At 44.2% G+C, this 21,794-nt stretch overlaps 1 protein-coding gene across 2 annotated transcripts in view; it reads left to right on the forward strand.

Moving 5' to 3' along the window:
• SLC38A10 (solute carrier family 38 member 10) overlaps window positions 1-21,794 on the forward strand; it is an 82,389-nt gene that overhangs the window by 26,988 nt on the left and 33,607 nt on the right. For both annotated transcript variants that reach the window (XM_083727443.1, XM_083727444.1), the window contains exons 7-10: window positions 3,799-3,901; window positions 6,548-6,730; window positions 9,046-9,157; window positions 11,123-11,229. In XM_083727443.1, the coding sequence (XP_083583569.1) occupies window positions 3,799-3,901; window positions 6,548-6,730; window positions 9,046-9,157; window positions 11,123-11,229 (505 nt within the window). The remainder of the gene's footprint in view (window positions 1-3,798; window positions 3,902-6,547; window positions 6,731-9,045; window positions 9,158-11,122; window positions 11,230-21,794) is intronic.

Genomic DNA, 21,794 nt, shown 5'->3' on the forward strand with positions numbered 1-21,794 from the left:
TTGTTTGTAATGTGAACAATGGTGGTGTAACCTTTGAGGCAGGGATTTCACACAGAAGCATGGTGGATCCTTGAGTGAACGTCCCAACCCAGGTGGCCGGCACTATTTTTGGGGGTGAGTCTAACACCACTGTCGTTCCTGGTGCAATGGAAGCCAGCACTGTAAGGAAAGGCGAATCAACCTTATTTCTACTCTCACTTTGAAGAGTGTTCAGCCATAAATCTGTTCTTCTGTTTCCTCATTAATCGGTAAGACAAAAGAAAAAAGAACTGCACCAAAACGTGCATTTAAATACAGTGGTATCTCGGAAGTTGAATGGAATCCGTTCCGGAAGTCCGTTTGACTTCCAAAATGTTCGGAAACCAAGGCGCGACTTCTTATTGGCTGCAGGAAGCTCCTGTGGGCAATCGGAACCTGCGGCAGACGTTCGGGTTCCAAAAAACATTTGCAAACCAGAACACTGACTTCTGGGTTTGCGGCATTTGGGAGCCAAAATGTTTGACTCACAAGATGTTCAAGACCCAAGGTATGACTGTATGTATTTCAATACGCGGTTTAAAGTGATATTCTCTCAAAAATATGCATTTTGAAGCATTGGTTCAGCCAAGAACTATGTCAGAACATCCAGGAAACGTGAAATCTGGTGTATGAGTTCTGATCTGCTGAAGTCCAGGGGGTGTTAGTCAGTTCACACTGGAATTTGCAAATGCCAGATTCCTCAAGCATTCCTATGTAGCATAATGGGTGCTGTGTATTTTTAAACGTTTGCTTTTGAAAGACTCTGAACACCCATCTTGACGTTGACCACACTATGCTTCCTTTTCCCTTCTCCAATATGCAGGGCACGTCCCCATTTCCAGGCGAGTAGACTGGTGGATGGCAATCCATCCTCTGTAAGATGAAATGAGACTCAGATACTCTAACTGTGATCAAATACTCCAGCTGCTTGGCCCCTGAGGCCTCTTTTATTTTGTAGGATTGGGCCCTTTTCTCTGAGCTGTGTCGCTTGCTGTCCGTAATGGAACCCCCCCCCCCCAAATGCTGCAAATGCACCCTTTCTGTTTTCTACATGCAAGGGATTTCCCCCCCCCTTTTTTTTTTGGTATGGCAGAGATGAAAATCTGTTAACAAAAGAAACAGCTCTCTCTTCATCAAGAAGGAACTGCTATTTCTCTGTATCAGGTTCCGGAGCTTCTTGTTTGTGTTCTTTCTCTCCTTGTGTTCATCTTGGGAATAGAGAGATAAATGTAAAGGGCATTTGGTCTAAATATCTTCCTTCCGTCTACCCCGAGGAGTGGCGTTTATGTGATTGCAAGTGATGTGAAGAAACCTAAGCCTGTAGCATACAAAGTGTTTTGTCAGACAAAGGCTTCTTCGCCCTGAATGCCTTGATCCTGGCCTGGCCCTCAGGGTGGGCATTTTACCTCAGAAATAAACTCCGCACACATTTAGGGTGTGCTGCTTGTCGTGTGTGCTGGAGTCCCGAGAGTCAGGGAGGCTTGGTGTGTGACGTGCCTTGCTGGTTTAGAGGACTTTTTACAGCTATATCTGGAAAGCCAAAATGTCTTGGGGATGGTTCATGAAGCAGAGGCAGTAAATGACTTTTGATCCTTCTGACTCCAGAATTACTCCCTTAAAATATATAAGATTTTCAGCTCTAGATGAGACCAAAAGTCCCTTCTAGTTCAGCATTTTGTCAACCAGACAGTAGCCTCTGGAGAGTTCGTATGCAGGGCGAGGCGGTGCTGTTTGTTCTGGAGTACTGAGTAATTGTTCTCCAGTACTGAGTGATCGTAAGGTATGCTGCGTCTGGAGACAGACGTTCAATTTTTGCCCATTGCTACATTGCTTGTACTTCATAGAATGCTTCCCTACTTCCTGTTGAGCCTCGGATCCAAACTAGATGTGACAAGGGAGATCCATGAACAAGACCTCTTGGGTGTTTTTGTTTGTTTGTTTTTAATTAATAGCATTCATGGAGGACAGGTATTTGAATAGGGGTCATGTTGCTGGTGACGAGTGGTTATAAACCAAGCACTCCCAAACTCGGCCCTCCAGATGTTTTGGGACTACAATTCCCATCATCCCTGACCACTGGTCCTATTGGCTAGGGATGATGGGAGTTGTAGTCCCAAAACATCTGGAGGGGCGAGTTTGGGGGTGCCTGTTATAAACCTTTCAGTCTCTGCTCTTTTTTGCCAACTAAAATCCACCCTCCACTCCCCATAGTGCCACCATTTGTAGCAATGAGCAAAGAGCATTGAGAGGCCCAGTTTTGTTTTGTTTTTAATAAAAAATATTGAATTTTGCATTTTAATCTTATTGCAACATGTCCAATCATCAAAATTCTCCCACTTCCCTCAACTTCCTCTTCTGGTCCCATCCCCCCATATTAACTCCCCCTTCTTCTTTCATATATCCTCATATGGTATCTCTATATTAATTGTTATTGTCTCTTATCCTTCTATTCTCATCTTTATAGTTTTTATACTTATATTTTGTTAATTGTAAGTGTTTACTCAAACCCTGCTAGTGAGTTCAAATCTTTACATTGTTTCTGTTGTATTTACAGAAACAAAGCAAAGAGCCTTGGGAGGCACAGTTTTAATTGGAAATTACATTAATTGGAAAGGTTCAAACTCCCACCTCCCACCCCTTCAGTGCCATGATCCTGAATCAAATCAGCAGGGCCTGTGTTTGCTGTTGACATCACCTGTTCTTTGGATCTCAGTTTGTTGGGAATGGCAAGGCAGAAGATGCCGCTTACAAGTGGCTTCTTGTTGGAGATCGCAAGAACTTCCCTAAGGTTGGATTTTCACGTGCAACTAACACACCTAACATTTGAGTTCCCCCCTACCTTTGCTGTGCTATTCCCCACTCAATATACAAGCATATGTTCAGGGTTGGCTGTATTGACAAGCAACATTTGCATTGTATATAACAGTGGTGGTAATAAAGGTACCCAGATAGATAGCATGACGTTGCCATTTTCGTAAATACTTAAATAGCACTGAACTGTCCAGTCCTCTGAATGATGGAGAACTAAAAAAAATAGATAAATCAGCTGCTAAGCAGAGCTAAGGATTTCCACACCACCACCCTACTTTCTTGCATGGTAGTTTTCATAAGTGCTTCTATCCTAAATGACCTTCCTATCTACTTACCCTCTCAAGGTGTCCCTGTGTGTTCAAGAGCATGTGGTCAAGTCAGGCCCATGCATCCTCTGGCTGCTGCAATAAGCCGTACACCTGATGTTAGGAAAAAGCTTTTCCATGTGCATAAGCACCCAAGCCCCATGTAATTGGCCCTTTCGCTTTTCTGTGAGTTGAGCTCAAGCATCAGTGCTGAAATACGACAGGCGCAGTGTTTAGTCTTGGTTGTTTAACTTTTCTCTTTGACAATATGATGCTCTAGCTCTCTTCCTGCTCGTTATTCTGTAAACACCGCATTGCTTTAATTATCAGCTCGGGATGCTCCAAGAACAATAATCTGCAGTGTGCTGTCTGGAGCTCTGCCACTGGTGTCTGAGGCAAACAAGCGGTCATTCAAGTTGCGACATTTTTATTTTTAAAATATGTGAAATATTTACATTGCACATGTGGCAATGGCAGGCAGGGAGGGAGGGAGCAGGAATATACGGGCACCACTTAAACCTGTGAGTGTTCAGAAACCTCTTGGCGTAAACTGCAGTAGAGAGGCAAGTGCCTGAATTCCATGTGGGGAAGGTGTCAGCAAGCACACTCTACCGGCAAGGGAGAATTTCCTGACATGTTTTAACATTTCCCTGCTTTTCTGCAGCCAGGTCTTGCCAACCTACGACAGTCTGGATGAGCCGTCGGTTAAAATCATGAGTTCCATCTTTGCCTCGTCACTAAACGTGGTCACTACCTTTTATATTACGGTAAGAAACCTTTAAAAAAACGACAACAACTCCTCTTTGCTCCATCTCCTTCCCAAAGTAAAAAATATTCCTCTGAGCATGTTTTCTAGAAGTGTAGAAACAACTGTCGGGACATTTTCTGCCACGTGCAGTGGACATTCTCTGGGGACATTTCCAGAGCAGCAGAGACAGCACTTGGAGTGTGTGTAGGGAAAACCCCTTACTCTTATTGAACAGTAAGAAAGATATAGTTTTAACATGATACATACCTTCCCAGAGATGCCTCTACAGGTACTAGAAATACTGGGACTGACAACAGTAGAACTTGTTTCATCAGTATCCTGAGATCAGGATGAGCATTACATATCTTCCTCATTTGCCCTTTGCTGCTCTCAGAGTTAGGGCTAGTACATGCCTGTGAAGGGGCGGGAGGAAGAAGTGGTGATGTGTTCATCACAAGTTAGTCATGGATGGAGAAATGGAGTGACATCTGACATCAACACAGCTGAGAGAGAATTGGCTCTGTGTACAACTTGGGGTGGCGCTGTGGGTTAAACCACAGAGCCTAGGACTTGACGATCAGAAGGTTGGCAGTTCGAATCCCCACAACGGGGTCAGCTTCCTTTGCTCGGTCCCTGCTCCTGCCAACCTAGCAGTTCGAAAGCACGTCAAAGTGCAAGTAGATAAATAGGTACCGCTCCGGCGGAAAGGAAAACAGTGTTTCTGCTGTGGTTCGCCAGAAGCGGCTTAGTCATGCTGGCCACATGACCCAGAAGCTGTATGCCGGCTCCCTCGGCCAGTAAAGCGAGATGAGCGCCGCAACCCCAGAGTCATCCGCGACTGGACCTAACGGTCAGGGGTCCCTTTACCTTTACAACTTGGGGTGAACTCAGAGGAAAAAGCTATCAAATCTCTGGCGCTTTTATTGGGAAAAGAATAGAAGTGTAAATGGAAGGGATGGGCTTTTTTAGATAAGGATGGAAAATCACGAAAAGCGCAACAGGAAATGGGAACGGAAGTTACAGAACTAGGTGCAAATTAATGGATACATAGCAGAGAAAGAGCTATGGAATAATATCGCTAATCGTAGTGGAGAGGCTCTTATATTGACGAAGGCAGAAATATTTATTGTTTAATATGGAGGAATGGATATTGAAGTTATTGGAGGCAAAGTTGATACGTTTGGCTAGAGAAAAAAAACTGCCGGCATTTATTAATAATAATAGTTAGAGAGCCCCTTTTGGACTTTTTGTGTGAAAAGAAAATGAATTGATTTCAGACATTTGGGTCTCAAGACTGAGAAAATATTGCTTAACAGAAAGTAGAACAGTTGGATATCATCCTAGAGTGAATGTTTCGAATAATTTATTTTATTTAGCTGACAGACAAAAATCAGAAGTTAGTTCATCCATTCATTCATTCCTTCTTTCCTTCTATTCTTTCCATCTTTTTTATCTTCTTTCTTCTCTTTTTTTGCTTTTGTTTTCCTTTGTTGTCCTATGCTCTGGGCTGTGATTGGGGTCCAAGGATTACACACACATGAAAGTGGTGGATTTATGGAAGGATCCTGAGTGAGAGACAGGGAAGGGTGAGACTGGGAGAAGAAAGCAAAGCTCCCAGGTGAGAGAGCATGGAGGGTCCACCACTTTCTGTGTGAGACAAGGGTCAAAAGCTAACTTTGACAGAGGACTCTGCACTTTCTTTTCTCTTTCTTTTTTTGTGTTTTCATTTAGATTAGTTTCTTTAGAGTTCCTCCTTTGCTGAGCTGTAGTCACTCCTCTCCTCTCAGTACCATCAAACTATTAATACCATTGGTTGGGCTTGGAACATGGGAATGCAATGAACCACACTTGTAACATCATCATCATCATTATTATTATTATTATTATTATTATTATTATTATTATTATTATTATTATCCTGCCCTTCCTTTGTAGAGTAGCCTGAAGTACTTCATTATAAGCTTGTTGGCAGCTAGGAAAACATGAAGTATGCTATGTCACATAAAATATATCACATAAAAGCCAATTAAATGTAGAGAACGTCATGACAAGGGAGAGTTGATGTTTTGGGGTCGGTTACTTCTACTCCCTTGGTTACTATCTTGACTTCCATAGCAGTATTTGGAACAGTCCAAGGTCATTATCTCTACTCATGATGATAAAAATGTGGCCATGGCTTCAAAGTGAGTGTTCGCATTCAAGATGTCAGGGAAAATGTGAAGTTATTGCAATATTGTCACTTTTTGGAAGGCATCCTTACATGTTGTCATAGCCAGGTGCTTGGAATGACTTAATGTCATCCCACTGCTTTGTATCATAGTAGAGGATTTGTTTTACTCTGTCATAAATCCATTCTGCATCTGCTCTTTTCATACCGCATGCAGCTCTGGTCACTCAGCCTTGGGAAAGATACATGAGAATTTGGAAATGTATAGAGAAACCCAACAAAAGTGATGTGAGATCTCGGATATCTTTTTTTTTTTAATGAGCCAGAGCTTAAAGAATTTGGACTAATCAGTTGGGAGTGTGGGATAAAGATGTGATTAATTGAAGATAGTCTTCCACTGTCTTGAGGACAGGCTCAAGGGACGCCCAGTTTTCTGTTCTTTCTGTTGAACAAATGTATGTGACCACTGAAAGTAATTCCCCTTTCCTCCTTGAACAGGTGGGGTTCTTTGGCTATGTGAGCTACATCGGAGACATTGAGGGGAATGTGCTCATGAACTTCCCTTCGAATGTAGTGACCGAGATGATCCGTGTGGGGTTCATGATGTCTGTAGCTGTTGGGTTTCCTATGATGATTCTGCCCTGCCGGCAGGCGTTGAATACCCTACTCTTTGAACAGCAGGTAAAGCCCTTGTGGTTCAGTACAGTTCCTTGTTCTTGACTTAACTGTGATGTTTTTAGGCTTCCCTCACCTTAAACCAGGAGTGTCCTCACATCTTTGCCCTTCTCTGTTCTCTCCCCCACTTCCCACTTTTATCTTTCACGTGAAAAGAATAAGCAAAATTACTCCCTTCCAGGCTTAGAGGTGGTGGTCACACTTAGTGGCGTTTTGGTCTGATGTCTCCTCATTTCTTCATCACCAGGAACTGTAGTATTGAGCAAGTTTTGCTATGTTTGACTAAAAAGGAGAAAGTGGTTATGTTTCTATGGAAAAATAGCATTAAGTAGCTTTCAGGGTGGTCAGGGAGAAATGCTGATACTTGCTGCAAGCTTTCCTGTGCATAACTATAGTGCCTGTAGAAACAGCTGCAGGCTATTATCCATGTATTTCAGGTGATTGGGTACCGTAAGGTAGTACATGACCTAAAACATACTGAACTCTATCGTGGAGAAACAATGTGGTATCAGACCAGCCATCACAATGTGTGACCAAATCCTAGGGTAGGGATGGGGAACTTGTGGTTCTTCAGATGTTGTCAGACTCCGACTCTTCTCATCCCTGGCTGGAACTGATGGGAGTTGGAGTTCAGCAACAGGTTCCCCCCTCTAGTAATAGGGAAAGGAAGTGGCAATTACCTCCTTTTCTGTGCCTTACACCACTTTGTTTCCCAGCCTGCTATATGGAAAGCTGTTCTGACACTTGTGCTACTCTAATGCAGTGTATTCCCCTCCTTAGGTTCCTTGTGGTCTTCTGTGTAACAACTGTACATACTACTGGGGGGTGGAATACACATGATGTAACTAGCAAAGTAGAATTATTTCTGCAGGTGGATCTTGGCCGCAGGAACTATTTTATGACTGCTAGTTCAAATATCTGCATATTGGTTTGAAGTCTAAATGTCACCTCCTGTGATCCACTGTTTTGGAGAAGAACTCGCTTCCAGGCCATGAAAAACTTTTACACACATTTAAAGTTGGTAGGCATATAAAGACAAAATCAAAATCCAACCTACAGCATTTGAACAGGAGACACTGAGTTATTTGGGAGTGATAAGAGGTTTATAACATCTATAGGTGGCTTTTGGAGTCTGACAAGGAGTCAAATGACTTGCTGCATACATTAGAGGATAAAGTTTAGATAGACAGATGGAAATAAATGATGGGAATGCTCCATGGTTAAAGCCACTATATAAAACAACATCCGCCACTGCCAGAGAAATGGTATTTGACAGTGATGAAATTATCTCTGATAAACCCTAATCTTTCTCCTATATGTTGTAAAGTGTGTGGTGTGGATGGTACATACCTCCACATGTGGTGGGATTGCCCCCGGGTACACGTGTTTTGGAAGCTGGTATGCTGGGAGATAAGTCAGATTGCTGGTCTTGGAATATCTTCATCTCCAACTTTGGTTCTGTTAAATATGTTTTTTGGATAGAAATTTAGATCCTGATCATAAAATGCTGTTAATTCATTTATTCTCAGCTGCACAAGCAGTGTGTAGCTCAGAACTGGAAGACGCTGCAGAACGTAAATGTTGAGCAGCAGTTTCAAAATGTTTGGCAAAGTGTCTTTAGAGAAATTATCACAAGAACTAAGGGTAACCAAGGGACAAGAGATAAAAGACTCATTTGGGAAAATAAGGGAAGGGTTTATTGACTTTGCAAGTGTAAATGATAATGCCTGCTCCCTGCCCTTGATATACACTGACTAGACTATGGATCTTTTGAATTATCTCTTCATCTCAAAACTCTGAAAGGGAAGATCCTGTAAAGAAAATATAAAGGAGAAAGAAAGAATTAAGATTATCAGTATGTATAGTTAATTGAGCTGTCTCAAGTCTACTATGTTCATAACTCACTCTCTGCATCTGTTCTGCTTGTTTCATTCTTAATCTGTATCTTCAAATAAGTTCAGTAACTATTTTTTAAAAAATAAAAAATCAAAAGATGAGAAAATCTGTAATTTAGTAATCCAAATTATGCTGACCAGCAGCGGTGATCTCATAGCCTTCATGATATTTCAGGGTGCGGTCATGAAGCCACATTGGTATGGTTAATTTAGAAACTTACAGGTATAAGGCTTAGGCTTCAGTGGGTAATGCCCACATCATATCAAATAGTTGGGAATATTGGGAGGAGACTGTAGTTCAAATGTTTCCAGCTGTGTAGACATCAGAGACAGGTTCCCAGAAACAGAGAGGAAAATCCCTTTTTGTCTAAATAAAAAAAAATTAAAAGAACTGATTGATTCATTAGCCTTTTCTTTTTTAATTAGCAAAAAGATGGGACATTTGCTGCAGGTGGTTATATGCCACCTCTCCGATTTAAAGCCCTGACACTAGCAGTTGTGTTTGGAACCATGGTTGGAGGAATCATGATCCCGAACGGTAAGTGAAATCTGCTTCTTAATTAGTTGCGTTTTCATTCTCCCCATCTCTAGTCTTTAGGGTTTGTAGCAGGTTTGCATGCCTTTCGGCTAAATTACACATATAAAAGCCTCCCATGTGCCTATGAAGATTTGAACACGCATAAAATGTATATTCAGTTATTCTGAAATGCACGTAGAAATGATCACATTAGTTTAATTATAGCTACTGAAGTCTACTTCAAATAGAAAAGTTTCATAGTGCTTGGAGAAGGTGCTTAGGGGCATTCTACAATAGCTGATTTTTTATATTTTGTATTGTATCTTTGTAAAATGCTTAAAGACTGTTTTAGTTAAGTGGCATATACATTGTTCAAATAAAAGACAATATCGGCACAGTCACAGGAAATGCCTATCTGCAGGTATTTACTGCCTTTGCTTGATGCTTCAGTAGAGACTAGTCAGGAAGTAATTTCTGGTCATGACACAGTACAGGGAATGAGCGAGTCTTTATGCATAGTTCAAGCCATTTAAATGCTGCAACTCCCACTCCGCCCCCCCACTCCCAGTGCAATTTAGCACAGTTAGATGATGATATTGTAAACATTTGTAACTGCCTTAGATATGCATTACAGTATGTGGGTGTTGATAAGCAGCCTGCTACTAGCTACCACCTCTTGAGCCGATGATTGTGGGTGTTTCATAGCGGCATATGGCATTATAAGTTTAAATATGTGTCTGTGTGCTGTTTCTTTATACCTCTGCATTCAGAGATGTCTATCTGTGCACAGAACTGGAGTGATTATACTTCTGAACGTTTGCTTATTATCGGCACACCATTTTTTTTTCATTTGGCTGTGCCCTCCATGTTTGTTTCCACCCATTTCTTTTGCATTCTTATTCCCAAGGATTTATATAGTTCTGGGACATCTTGCTTTGAAACGGTCATCGTTCTATATAGGACTAAGCCTAGCTTAACGTTCTGTTCTCTAAGTTGCTTGCAGCCATCTTGGTATACATACATAGTACCGACGAGGACATCAAATATCTATGTGCCCGGTGTCGTCTTCAAGATCTGGTCATATATATTTGTAGGGGAGGCAGAAGGAGCACTGAGCTACAGAGGGGTTTATCAGATTCCATGTAAGCAACTTAGCCAGGTAGAAAATTGGATCAAGAACTTCAGAAGGTCTGGGAGCCAGTGTAGTTTAATGGTTAGCGTATTGGACTAGGACATGGGATATAAAAACTCATATCCCTGTTTGGCTATGAACCTCACCCAGATAGTGATTATCTCTTGCCCTAGCCTGCCTCACTGGGTAGGATATTAAAAAAAGCCCAAGGGTTTTAGAAAGGGAGGGGTTAGAGGGAATAGTGAAAAGGGATTTCCTGGGTTTTTAGTTGCAGTGGGTAACTGCAGCCAGTTGTCTCAAGGTTTTGTCTTGATTCAAAGCTCCAGCATGAAGGATGAAGTTCTACACCTCATGATAACCTTAGGAAATCCAGACTCAGAGAGTGCATATTCAAAATTCACTTATCATGAATTAGTTTTCCCTTAAGTGCCGTTTGTCATCCGACCATAGAAACCATCGGGATGCTTAGAAGTGTGCTTCCCATGCCCTTCAACACGTACTTAAGGGTGAAGCGAGTATTCTAATCCACTTTAGTGAGTGTGAGTATGCCACTACGGGCGTCACTTTGTCACACTAAGGAAAGCAGAGCGTCATGGCGTGATCTTGTGCTGTCACTGTCAAGTGGATTACAATCCCCGTGTTACCCATAGCCATACGGGGGGAGGGCAGGGGGAAGGTTGGGGAAGGCACATTCTTCACCGTCCTGCTCATGAGTGGTCGAGGAGTGTCTGAGTCATGCTAAGTGACCTTCAGCTTTTGCCTCCGGACTCCCTTTGAACCACTGACTTAACTCGAACGCAATCTCTGTCTTGGCTAGAGCTGTTGCTCACAGTTTGTTTGTTCTTCTTTGCCAGTGGAGACCATCTTGGGCCTAACAGGTGCAACGATGGGAAGCCTCATCTGTTTTATCTGCCCAGCTCTCATCTACAAGAAGATCCACAAGAATGCCCTTTGCTCGCAGGTCAGTGCTGACGCTAATTGACTCCTACCCTGTTTCCAGTTTGCAACAGAGCCTGGGAACTTGGTTAATTTCCCTGCCGCCAAGGAACCCAGTCAGACCTCCTGTTCCACATGGGTGGGAGACATTGCAGTCTGACTTTGAACACACAGCTAGCAGTGTTTGTGTGCATGCATGCAAGCAAGCACACATTTTAGCCTGGGTAACCTTGGAATGCCCCTGCTTTTATCACTTGCAGCCTGAGAAGCACATTAATAGCTGCCTGCAGTCCCTGGGCCAGTGTGCTCCATGCCTTAGCATTTCCAGCATGGAAATTGCATGCAGTATTAAAAGACCTTAAGAGCCCCGCTCTTGGCACCCCTCCTTAGCATTGTGTGCCCTGTTGCTGACCGTTGACTTCCGGGTTCCAGCAAAACAACAACAAATAATTATTCATAAAAAAAGAAATATGCACACAGATGCAGTGTTGTTACAAAAATATATTTCTTTTTGTTCTAAGCATTTTTAATATAAAAAGCCCACCTTTAAAGTCCTGGTTCATTCAAACATTATTACCATATTTACTTGAAAGTAATGTGCACTTTTTTGGCCAAATTACATTTGCGATAATTAGAGTGCACATTAGATTTGGTGGCGCATTTACATTCGCCAGCAAACCCTTTTTGGGTTTCAAGGTTTTGAAAATTGAGGTGTGCGTTAGATTAAAGTAAATACTGTACTTTCGTGCCACTTTCAACTTTCTCTTCCTTCAAGACTAGCTTCCATCCTTTCATTTCCCCCACTTCGCTACTTTTTTAAAAAATGGAATTGAAATCAAGGTGGACTTGTCATTCTCTCTGACCATAATTTAAATATTCTCAGGCATGCTGTCATTGCTCTGAGGTTAAAGGTCTGCTAGTGCTTAGCAGTGGAATAGGGTTTTTTGGGGGGCCCTTAAATATGTAGGTTTTTAAAATCAGTATAGAATATTTTGTCATCTCAGTGCCATGAATGCAAAGCTGCAATAGGGCATTGGAGTTACTCACCTGAGCTGTGATACATCACAGAACTGGAAGGGTGCCTACTTACGCCTTTCATGCTTTTGCATGTATATATGCTGTGTTAATCAAGAAGGATTTTTTTGAACGACCTTGCTGTGCAGGAGCAGGATGTTCAGGCTCCAGGGATGTCCTGTTCCTCCACTACTGTATCGTGTCCAAAATATAATTTTCACCTTCCCACTTCTCTGGGAGATCTCAACAGCTTTTGCATCTCAAACGTGGAGAAGATGCAGAGGCTATTATTGAGACATGACTTTGCAGAGAGGCATTGGGGATTTGCATCGCTGTACAGAACTTGCTCATTCCTTCCATCTTTAGTTGCCCCTTATCATTCCACCATGTGATCTACATTACCTTGTGCCAGTGCCAAAGAGTAAGCAAGTTGGACAGGCCATTTGGGCCAATCGTTGGTCCTGATCTAATGCTACATTATAGGTAGAGGCCTGAACTCTAGCCTGGGCTTTTGAAGGGAAGGAGCATGTCTGTCACAAGGTGCTCTTTTATGCAGGTTGAGTGGAAGACTTCCGCACAGCAAAATAAACACACACACACACACACACACACACACACACACACACACACAGAGTTATATTAGCTGCCCAGAGGCAAGTGCCAGCTGCTTCACAGTCAAAAAACTTGGGGCTTGCTGACTGCTTGACCCTGGCAGGCCAGGGACAAGGCAAGCAAAGCGGAAATGTCTGTCTTGAAATAAATTACCATTCTGCACAGAACACCAGGCCAACAGGTTATGCAGGCCAACCAGGGATTCTTTGGCTGTGTGCTTGTGCACAGCTTCAGGAAAGACATCTCTCCTGTGTCAACAGCTAAAAGAGAGCCATGAATCCAGTTTGGTTTTGTGGAAATGTACTTTTCACACTGCAATATGTGGCTTGCTGGTGGTGGTAGTAATCAGGATCTGTTGAATGGGGTTGGGAGGTTTCTGAGGAGGGACAGCAGTAGGGAAATTGTGATTAGGAACTAGTGGAAAACTTGACCAAGGAAACACTATGGTGCCTGACCCATCTACACATTTCCTGAACTTTCTCAGTAATGTGGGCCATTCCATTATGTGTGCATACAGAATAGAGTTCTTCAGGGTTGTCTTAAAAGGGGAAAGCGACTGGCCTACCTGTTGGTTACTCACCAAGGCCAGGCCTAACCTTGTCATGACCTACTTTCTGTTCCTTTGTGTTACCCTCTCTCTGCCTATTATTATTATTATTAATAATAATAATTTGAATAGCAACGCCCTAGAGGTCCCGGGCCCTAAGGAAGTTAGATTAGCTTCAACCAGAGCCGGGGCCTTTTCAACACTGGCTCCGGCCTCTCATGAGACCAGGGCCCTGTGGGATCTGATTTCTTTCCGCAGGGCCTGTAAGACAGAGTTGTTCCGCCTGGCCCTTGGCTTGGAATCAACTTGATCCCCTCCCCCTCTTTTCTTTTTTCTTTCTCCTTCTGTGATGGAACTCCTATTTGGGGACTTCCCTGCCTTTTTTCTGGCCCATGTAGGACCAGTCTGGATAGTTGGCCTTGGTGAAAATTTGACGTTTTCATCCCCAAAAAGTTTTTGATTTGAGTTTCTACTGAAATGAGGCTGCATTTTAACGTTGTATTTTAATCTTGTTTTTAAGTTGTATTTTAATCAATTGTTTTTATGGTGTTAGCCGCCCTGAGCCCGGTCCGGGCTGAGGAGGGCGGGGTATAAATAAAATAAGATCCATGTTTTAAAAGGGTATGGGATGTTGATCAGGTCAACCAAAGGCCTGGTTAAAAAGGAATGTTTTTACCTGGAGCCTAAAGGTGCGTAATGAAGGCGCCAGGCGAACTTCCCTGGGGAGAGCATTTCACAGATGGGGAGCCACTGCAGAGAAGGCCTGTTCTCATGTTTCCACCTTCTGGACCCTCGAGGAGGCGGCACATGAAGGAGGGCCTCAGGAGATGATCTCAGGGTCCGGGTAGGTTCATATGGAAAGAGGCGGTCCTTGAGGTATTGCAGTCCTGAGCCGTTTAAGGCTTTTATAGGTCAAAACCAGCACTTCAAATTGGACCCGGAAAGTAATTGGTAGCCAGTGCAGCCCCTATATTCTGTTTTTACATAGGCCTGGAGTATCCTTCCCACCGACCCCACCCCGCCCTCCCACAACATGCAACTTTGTACTGTATGTAGTTTTCAGACAAATTGGTTGATTCACTTGCCCTTACCCCAACCAGGGTTGCCCACTGGGCCTTCCTTGCCCAAGAGGCATCAGCATAGCAAATTGGCAATATTGAGGCAATGGCAAGCAAACAGTTGCTAGCTACCACCTCTGCTTTAGGCTAACAAGGGAAGAGAAGGAGGTGGCAAACAGTTGCAGTAGAGCAGATCAGAAGCAGCAGAGTTGACCTCTTGATTCCGGTTGGTCTGTTATGTCCCCACCTGCCCCTTGACGATATTACTCATTGCTGCTAGGTTTGCGCCGACAGTTTGCCTTCATCAGCTGTTTGTAGTATAGTGCTGCTGTATAGATAGTGTTGCAAAGCACCCTGAACATGTTTTTTTAATTGAAGGGCAGCACATAGTTCGTTAAAACAAACTAGTTTTACAAACGAGCTTGTTCCTATGAGTAAATGAAACCCTCCTCCGTTGAGAGGTCTCTCTTTCTCTCAGCTCATGGACCTGCCATTTACAAAGACTGGCCCATTTGCCAGTCATGGGACTATACCAGAAACTGAGTGCCCTGTACCAAAGGATGGTGTATGTTTCACAGTTCAAGGTGGACCCTGGAGGAGGCGAGTGAAACATGTGCTCTACCCCCCCCCCCCAACTCGGAACCATTCCTATGGGGGGAGGGAAAAATACATCCCCAGATGTTTTTGTTGGCCGGGAAAAGGGTGTCTAATTCTGCCAACTGGAGTTGTTAATTATTACAGACAGCTGGTCAGTCAACAGCTGGCAGCGAGCCAGAGACCAAGAACGGCAGCTTGGATTAAGTGGCACGGGTAGCTCAGCTGAAAAGCTTGGGATGCTGGAAATATGATTGAGTAACTGAGCAACATGGGGAAGTGTACAGACCCTGGGCTAGGCTTGCAGAGGTGCAGATGACCTGGGAAGCTCACCTTTTGCTGTGATTCCTGTAGTAGGCCTGTATCCTTACTTAGCATGGCGGGCCAGACCTAGGGGCAGACTGAAGGTTGGAGAAAGTTGCTCGAAGGTCTGCAAGCAAAAATGCTTGATTTGTGATGATGAAGAAGAAGAGTTTGGATTTGATATTCCACTTTATCATTACCCTAAGGAGTCTCAAAGCGGCTAACATTTTCCTTTCCCTCCCTCCCCCACAACAAACACTCTGTGAGGTGAGTGGGGCTGAGAGACTTCAGAGAAGTGTGACTGGCCCAAGGTCACCCAGCAGCTGCATGTGGAGGAGCAGGGAAGCGAACCCGGTTCACCAGATTACGAGTCCACCGCTCTGAACCACTACACCACGCTGGCTCTCATGATGGGGAAATGTTAGCCGCCTTTCTCTCTTGAAAGGCTTCCCGAAGAAAGAGCAAAGTCACTGAGAGAGGCAAGAGAGAATTGCATACATAGGCTATTCTTTTTTATATATACAGTGGTACCTCAGATTACATACGCTTCAGGTTACAGACTCCGCTAACCCAGAAATAGTGCTTCAGGTTAAGAACTTTGCTTCAGGATGAGAACAGAAATTGTGCTCCAGCGGCGCGGCGGCAGCAGGAGGCCCCATTAGCTAAAGTGGTGCTTCAGATTAAGAACAGTTTCAGGTTAAGAACGGACCTCCGGAACAAATTAAGTACTTAACCCGAGGTACCACTGTATTATTAGATTTGTACCCCGCTTTTAGAACAGAGCTCTCAAAGCGGATTACAACATTCATAAAGTACAACCCTTCCATGAAATACCTGATCCTTTACAAATTAAAGCACTGAAGGAAATTTGTGAGGATAGATGTTTGGGGCGGGGAGAAATGTAGTGATTCTTCTCTGACACTGGTTAGCAGACGAAAAGGCAGAAGCCAACATGCCTAGAAACGCTTGCGATCAGGTAGCATGAGATGTAGCCATCTTGTAGCAGCAAATGCAGAACACTGAGACTCTCTTTTTTTCTTCTTAAAAGGACCACATTTCTAACCATTGCAGGTTTGCACAAAAGTTTTGCATCTGTGGCAGTGTATGCTAAACCTTTGCAAAGTCAACAAGATGGTTAAGCTGAGCTTTCCCACCTGCCTGGCCCATTCAGCCCTTCTTCTATATAGGTGTTCACATTTTCCATTCACTTCTTAAATTTGCAAATTTTGCAGCCATCACTCCTCCCCCACCCCGGCTTATTTTTCAGCTGGATCAATGTGGAATGCTTAAGGAATTGCATCTGGTTGTTGTTGTTTTTTTTAATCACCGTTATCATTAGTCTGCAAGTCTAGATTCATACATGGCTAAAAGGCTCTGTGTTGCACTGCTCACTTGACAGCTAGCACCTCTTTTAGACTAATGATGTCTGAGGATCAAGCTACATGTCACATTGCAGCTGTGTGTAATACTAGCCCAACAGACCCTTCTACGTTGCGAAGCTCGGTGCGTTTGAGGCCCAGAATTGCAAGATAAACATGGGTTTGGAACAATGGTGGGGATAAAGCGAGTGGCAGAGAAGGGTTAAGCATTCCCTTCCTCCCCCCTCGCCACTCTTTCTCTAGTACAAAGCGCCTTCTCCCAAGGGCACTTTGCAGTAGAGAAGGTCGTGTTAACATTACATGTGGCTTTCTGTCACATAGTTTGGCCCTTGAACAATCTGTAACGAAATAGCCACCAACTAAGAATAAGCTTCCTGGATCAGGCTCTGGGTCCATCAGCGTCCCGTTTCCAACGATGACCCATCTGGGAAGCCCATGAGCATGGCATGAAGGTGAAAGTTCCTCCCTGCTGTATTTATCCATGTTCTGGAATTCAGAGGTGCAAGTGAGATCTGACACAAACCATTTTGGCTTGGAGGGCTTCTGTTCAGTGTGCCAGCTCTCCAGGCCCTCTTTCAGAAAATATTCAGTCCATTCCGCTGCACCTGGGTTTTGCATTCCCCACTCCCACCCACACAGCAACAGACAATCGGCATTCTGCAGCTACTGAGCATTCTCAGTCCTTACTGGGCTACTTCCACCCCATATTTATATTTATATTTATATTTATATTTATATTTATATTTGCAAGCCTTGGGATTTCCAGGAGAATGTAGATGTCTCCCACTTGTTTGACAGTAGCCCCTCTTTGGCTGAAAAAGTGTCAAAACACAGTATCTGAGATTGCCATTAGTATATGTTATTGTTCTAGGTTCCTTTGGGAGGGAAGGGACCTAGAATGGGAGATGGGAGGAGAGGAAGGAAAAGTCCAGTCATGCAAGCTGAAGTCCACTCTTTAACCCTTGACTTTCTGTGGTTGCTGAGCATGTTCAGTTCTCATTGGATTGTGTTGGAGGGTTCCCCTAAAGTTTTTGCTTTTTGTTTCTTGTGTCTGTAAAACTGGGGTCCCCCAAGCCTGCTGATGGTGTGGGTGGAGGAGTAATGTGGTTTTGGAACTTGATATAAAAACATTAGTATACAGTGGTACCTCTAGTTATGAACTTAACTTGTTCCAGAGGTCTGTTCTTAACCTGAAACTGTTCTTAACTAGAGGCGTGCTTTCGCTAATGCGGTCTCTTGCTGCCGCTGTGCCACTGGCACACGATTTCCATTCTCATCCTGGGGCAAAGTAATCAACTCAAGGTAACTCTTCCAGGTTAGCGGAGTTTGTAACCTGAAGCGTTTGTAACTCGAGGTACCACTGTAATTAAATATATACTGTCTCTGAACATGCAAGTTTTGTTTCGTTGTCATGGCTGAGAGCTCTGTTTTCCATGAATTTGGCTCACCTTTTTTTCAACCACCTGAGCTAGTTACCACCATCACTTCCTGTGACATTACCAAAGCTATGTTTTGCATGAAACAGTATGAACTTCTGTCTGCTCTGAACTTACCGCCTACCAATTTTACTGGACAACCCCCAAGTTCTGCTATAGTCTTCTATCATCTCCCCCTTTGTCACCTCCCCCCTGCCCCTGCTAAAAATCCCCAAATGCTTTCTTTGTATGTGCTCCCAAGTCCTTGACTGCTGTGGCTGTTCTTCCTTGTGTCTTTTCCAGTGAGATAAAGCTTTTCTGAGAAAGGGCAACATGAACTGTTTGCAGCATTCCAAATGTGGCTGGATGTCAAGCGCGCTTCCCTGCCAAAGGAATGCACATAGCAGATAGTTAAGCATTTATGGTAAAAGATACCACTTACAGTCGCTTCTTCAGCTCTGGATAGCTATGCACACCCATCCAGCATCTATAGAGCAGTTGCAGCAACAGGGGACCCTCCCCCAGTTTATGTATCTTCCTCAAACGTGCTGCATGCATGCAGCTGGAGACTGTGCCTGCGCTGAAACTTCCTCTGTTCCTCCCTTTTCAATCCCCTCCTGGTTTGGGGGGACAGTGCTGTAGGAGAGGGTGGGGAAGCACCAGGCCCTGTAGATCTCTACAGCATATTTTGAATTTCAGTAATACTTTGCACTCCTCCATGTCAGATTCTCTATACTTCACAGATCAATCTGGAACTGGAGAGCAGTTCAGAAAATGCATAATACTTAAGTGTTCTAGGCCAGCTGCTTTTTCTACGCACCTGACAGCATTTTCGCATGCATGCTCGTGATTCAGCAGATGCGATTTCCCTCCTGGCATAGTGATTCCCATCATACAGTGAAAGTGCATGTCCAAAGAGCAAGATCACACCTCTGTGGGATGAAGGAGGAGCCTTTTGTTTAAAGCCAGATTTACCTTCACTATGTGAGAAAAGCGGTTGCTTCCTGCTCAGTTGTGGGTTGGTTTGTTTTGGAAACCCCCCCCCCAATGCTTCCGTTGCAGGATTACAGTGGTACCTCGGGTTAAGTGCTTAATTCGTTCTGGAGGTCCGTTCTTAACTTGAAATTGTTCTTAACCTGAAGCACCACTTTAGCTAATGGGGCCTCCTGTTGTTGCCGTGCTGCCGGAGCACGATTTCTGTTCTCATCCTGAGGCAAAGTTCTTAGCCCGAGGTACTATTTCTGGGTTAGCGGAGTCTGTAAGCTGAAGCGTATGTAACCTGAAGTGTATGTAACCCAAGGTACCACTGTATTGCCCGCCCCCCCCATCACCAACAGCTACTGTTGCATTTCCAGGGACAAAACCTGCGCCCATAGGGGTTTGTGTACACTTGGTTGCATATGGGCAGAGTGAGTTTGATACTGGTATGATACTGCTTTAAACGTAGAGTGCAGATGAGGCCTCGTGTTTCCATTCCTGAAGCTTTCAGGAGGCTCCCCTTTGTCTTGATTCGGTGTCTCTCCCTCCCCCCAAAAAAACATTGTGGTTGGGCAGGTGGAGGAAGACAAGCGTTTGAATATGAGCTCTTTTGTGATTCTCCAGGTGCCTATTAGGCCAAACCACCACTGGAATTTACTTTGGGAACTCCCCTCTTGGCCTCTCATTCCCTGAACCTGGAAATCATTCCTGCTCTTTCCTTATACCCAGCATCTGCTGCTGCTGATATATCCACAAAGCTCCAGGGACCCCCCCCCCCACTTTCCTCCGCTTTGGCCCCTGATGCCCTCCGTCTGGGAATGGTTCCCTGACCTCGCGCCGCACCTCAACCTTCCCAAGCATCTACTTCAGTTCATTGTCATTCCGTGACTGTCCTCCCACTATCACCCACGGGTGACACAGAAGCAGGCAAAGTTCCTTTATTTTTATTTAAGTGCTCTCACCCACCATCTTGTTAATTACTTTGCTGGCATTACGGGAAGCTCAAGAAAAAGAGGCCATTTTTCTTCCCTTTTCCATTGAGGTCACTTCTGCTCATTGCCTACAGATGCCTTGTCATCTCCATTATATTTAACGGTCTTGTCACCTGCAAATCGGAAGGGGACTTTTAAAGACGTTAACCCTTTCAGAAAGCCTGTGCTTGGAATATGTCTTTTTTCCGTCTTCTTCTGGGAATTAATAAATCAGGCTTTTCCCCGAGGTGATGATGAGAAACATGAGGTTCTAGGGTAGCTTGGCAGGGAGGGGCCGGGGGTGTCAAAACACCGGTCAACCTTTTCAGGTTAATCTATACGTAGGGTTTGGTGTGGGCAACAAAGTCTCTGGTAGTAGGTTGGCCAAGCCGCTTGGCTGTCACAAGAGAGTTGGGGCAGTCTAAGGGGCCTGAGCTGTTCAGATCCTAAGAGCCTAGTTGTCATTGGCTGAACTGTTCCGGACTTACAGGCAAAAGGACCCCAAGGAAGGCAAGGAGGGGCAGAGCAAACAAGGGCCTATCAAAGGAAAGTTGGGAGTGGTTCAGACAATGAATTGAAGGCCAGGAGATTGAGAGGAGCTGGAAACTGAGAATGAGTGGTGGAAGGGAGAAGGGGAAAAACTGCAGGAACTTGCAGAAGCACAGAAGGCTGAACTTTGTATATTGGTTTGAAATTTGGCTGAAGCAGGGACGCGGGCGGTGCTGTGGTCTAAACCACCGAGCCTTTTGGACTTGCCAGTCGTAAAGTCGGCAGTTCGAATCCGTACAATGGGGCCTGCCAGCGTAGCAGTTCAATAGCATACCAGTGCGAGTAGATAAACAGGTACCACTGCGGTGGGAAAGTAAACAGCATTTCCATGCGCTCTGGTACTCATCACAGTGTCCCATGTGCCAGAAGCAGTTTATTTTTTTAATTTTTTAAATATAATTTTCATTATTACCATTTCCAAAATCACAGTCAAATATACATTTCCACCGTTAATATATTTATTTTAATTAAAGCATTCAACGATTTCCCTTCTTGCCCTTATCTGGTTCCTTTCATTTCCCCACCATTCCTGCATATTCTTATTTATCCATTTAGATCAATTTCCAGAAGCGGTTTAGTCATGCTGGCCACATGATGCAGAAAAACTTTCTGTGGACAAATGCCGGCTCCCTCAGCCTGAAAGTGGAGATGACTGGACTTAACCATCTGGGGGTCCTTTACCTTTACCTTGGCTGAAGCCCTCTTAGTCACGCTAAATGTTATGAGCTAGGCAGCTGACCAAGGCCAGGCAAACACTGGAGACATTACTTCTGAAGAAAAGATCCTGAAATGTGAATGATGGGATGCTTGAGTGAATGATGGGGTCGTTGAGTTTTCAGCTTTGAGTATGTCGGGAGGTGAAGCGAGGCATTTGGGTGTGTTGGCTCTATACTTAATGAGATTGATACACCGGCAAAGCCAAATAAAGTTAATTTCCCACAAAGGACAGGACAGGCTTGCGGAGGAGAGAACAGCACGTGCAGCCAGAGCTCTGCTTTCTGTTTGGCTGCGGCTGTGCTCACAGCTGAAGAGAGAAGCTACTTTCTAAAGCAAATGGTGGCTTCTCTTATCAGCAGTGGGGGTTGCAGAAACCAAATCAAAAGCAGAGAAAATAAAGCTCCAGCTGCTCTCTCGCATGCACATAGCCCGTCTTTGGGTCTTAGCCAGCGG

This window comes from Podarcis gaigeae (assembly GCF_964106915.1).
Source record: "Podarcis gaigeae genome assembly, chromosome: 2".
Taxonomy (NCBI): domain Eukaryota; kingdom Metazoa; phylum Chordata; class Lepidosauria; order Squamata; family Lacertidae; genus Podarcis; species Podarcis gaigeae.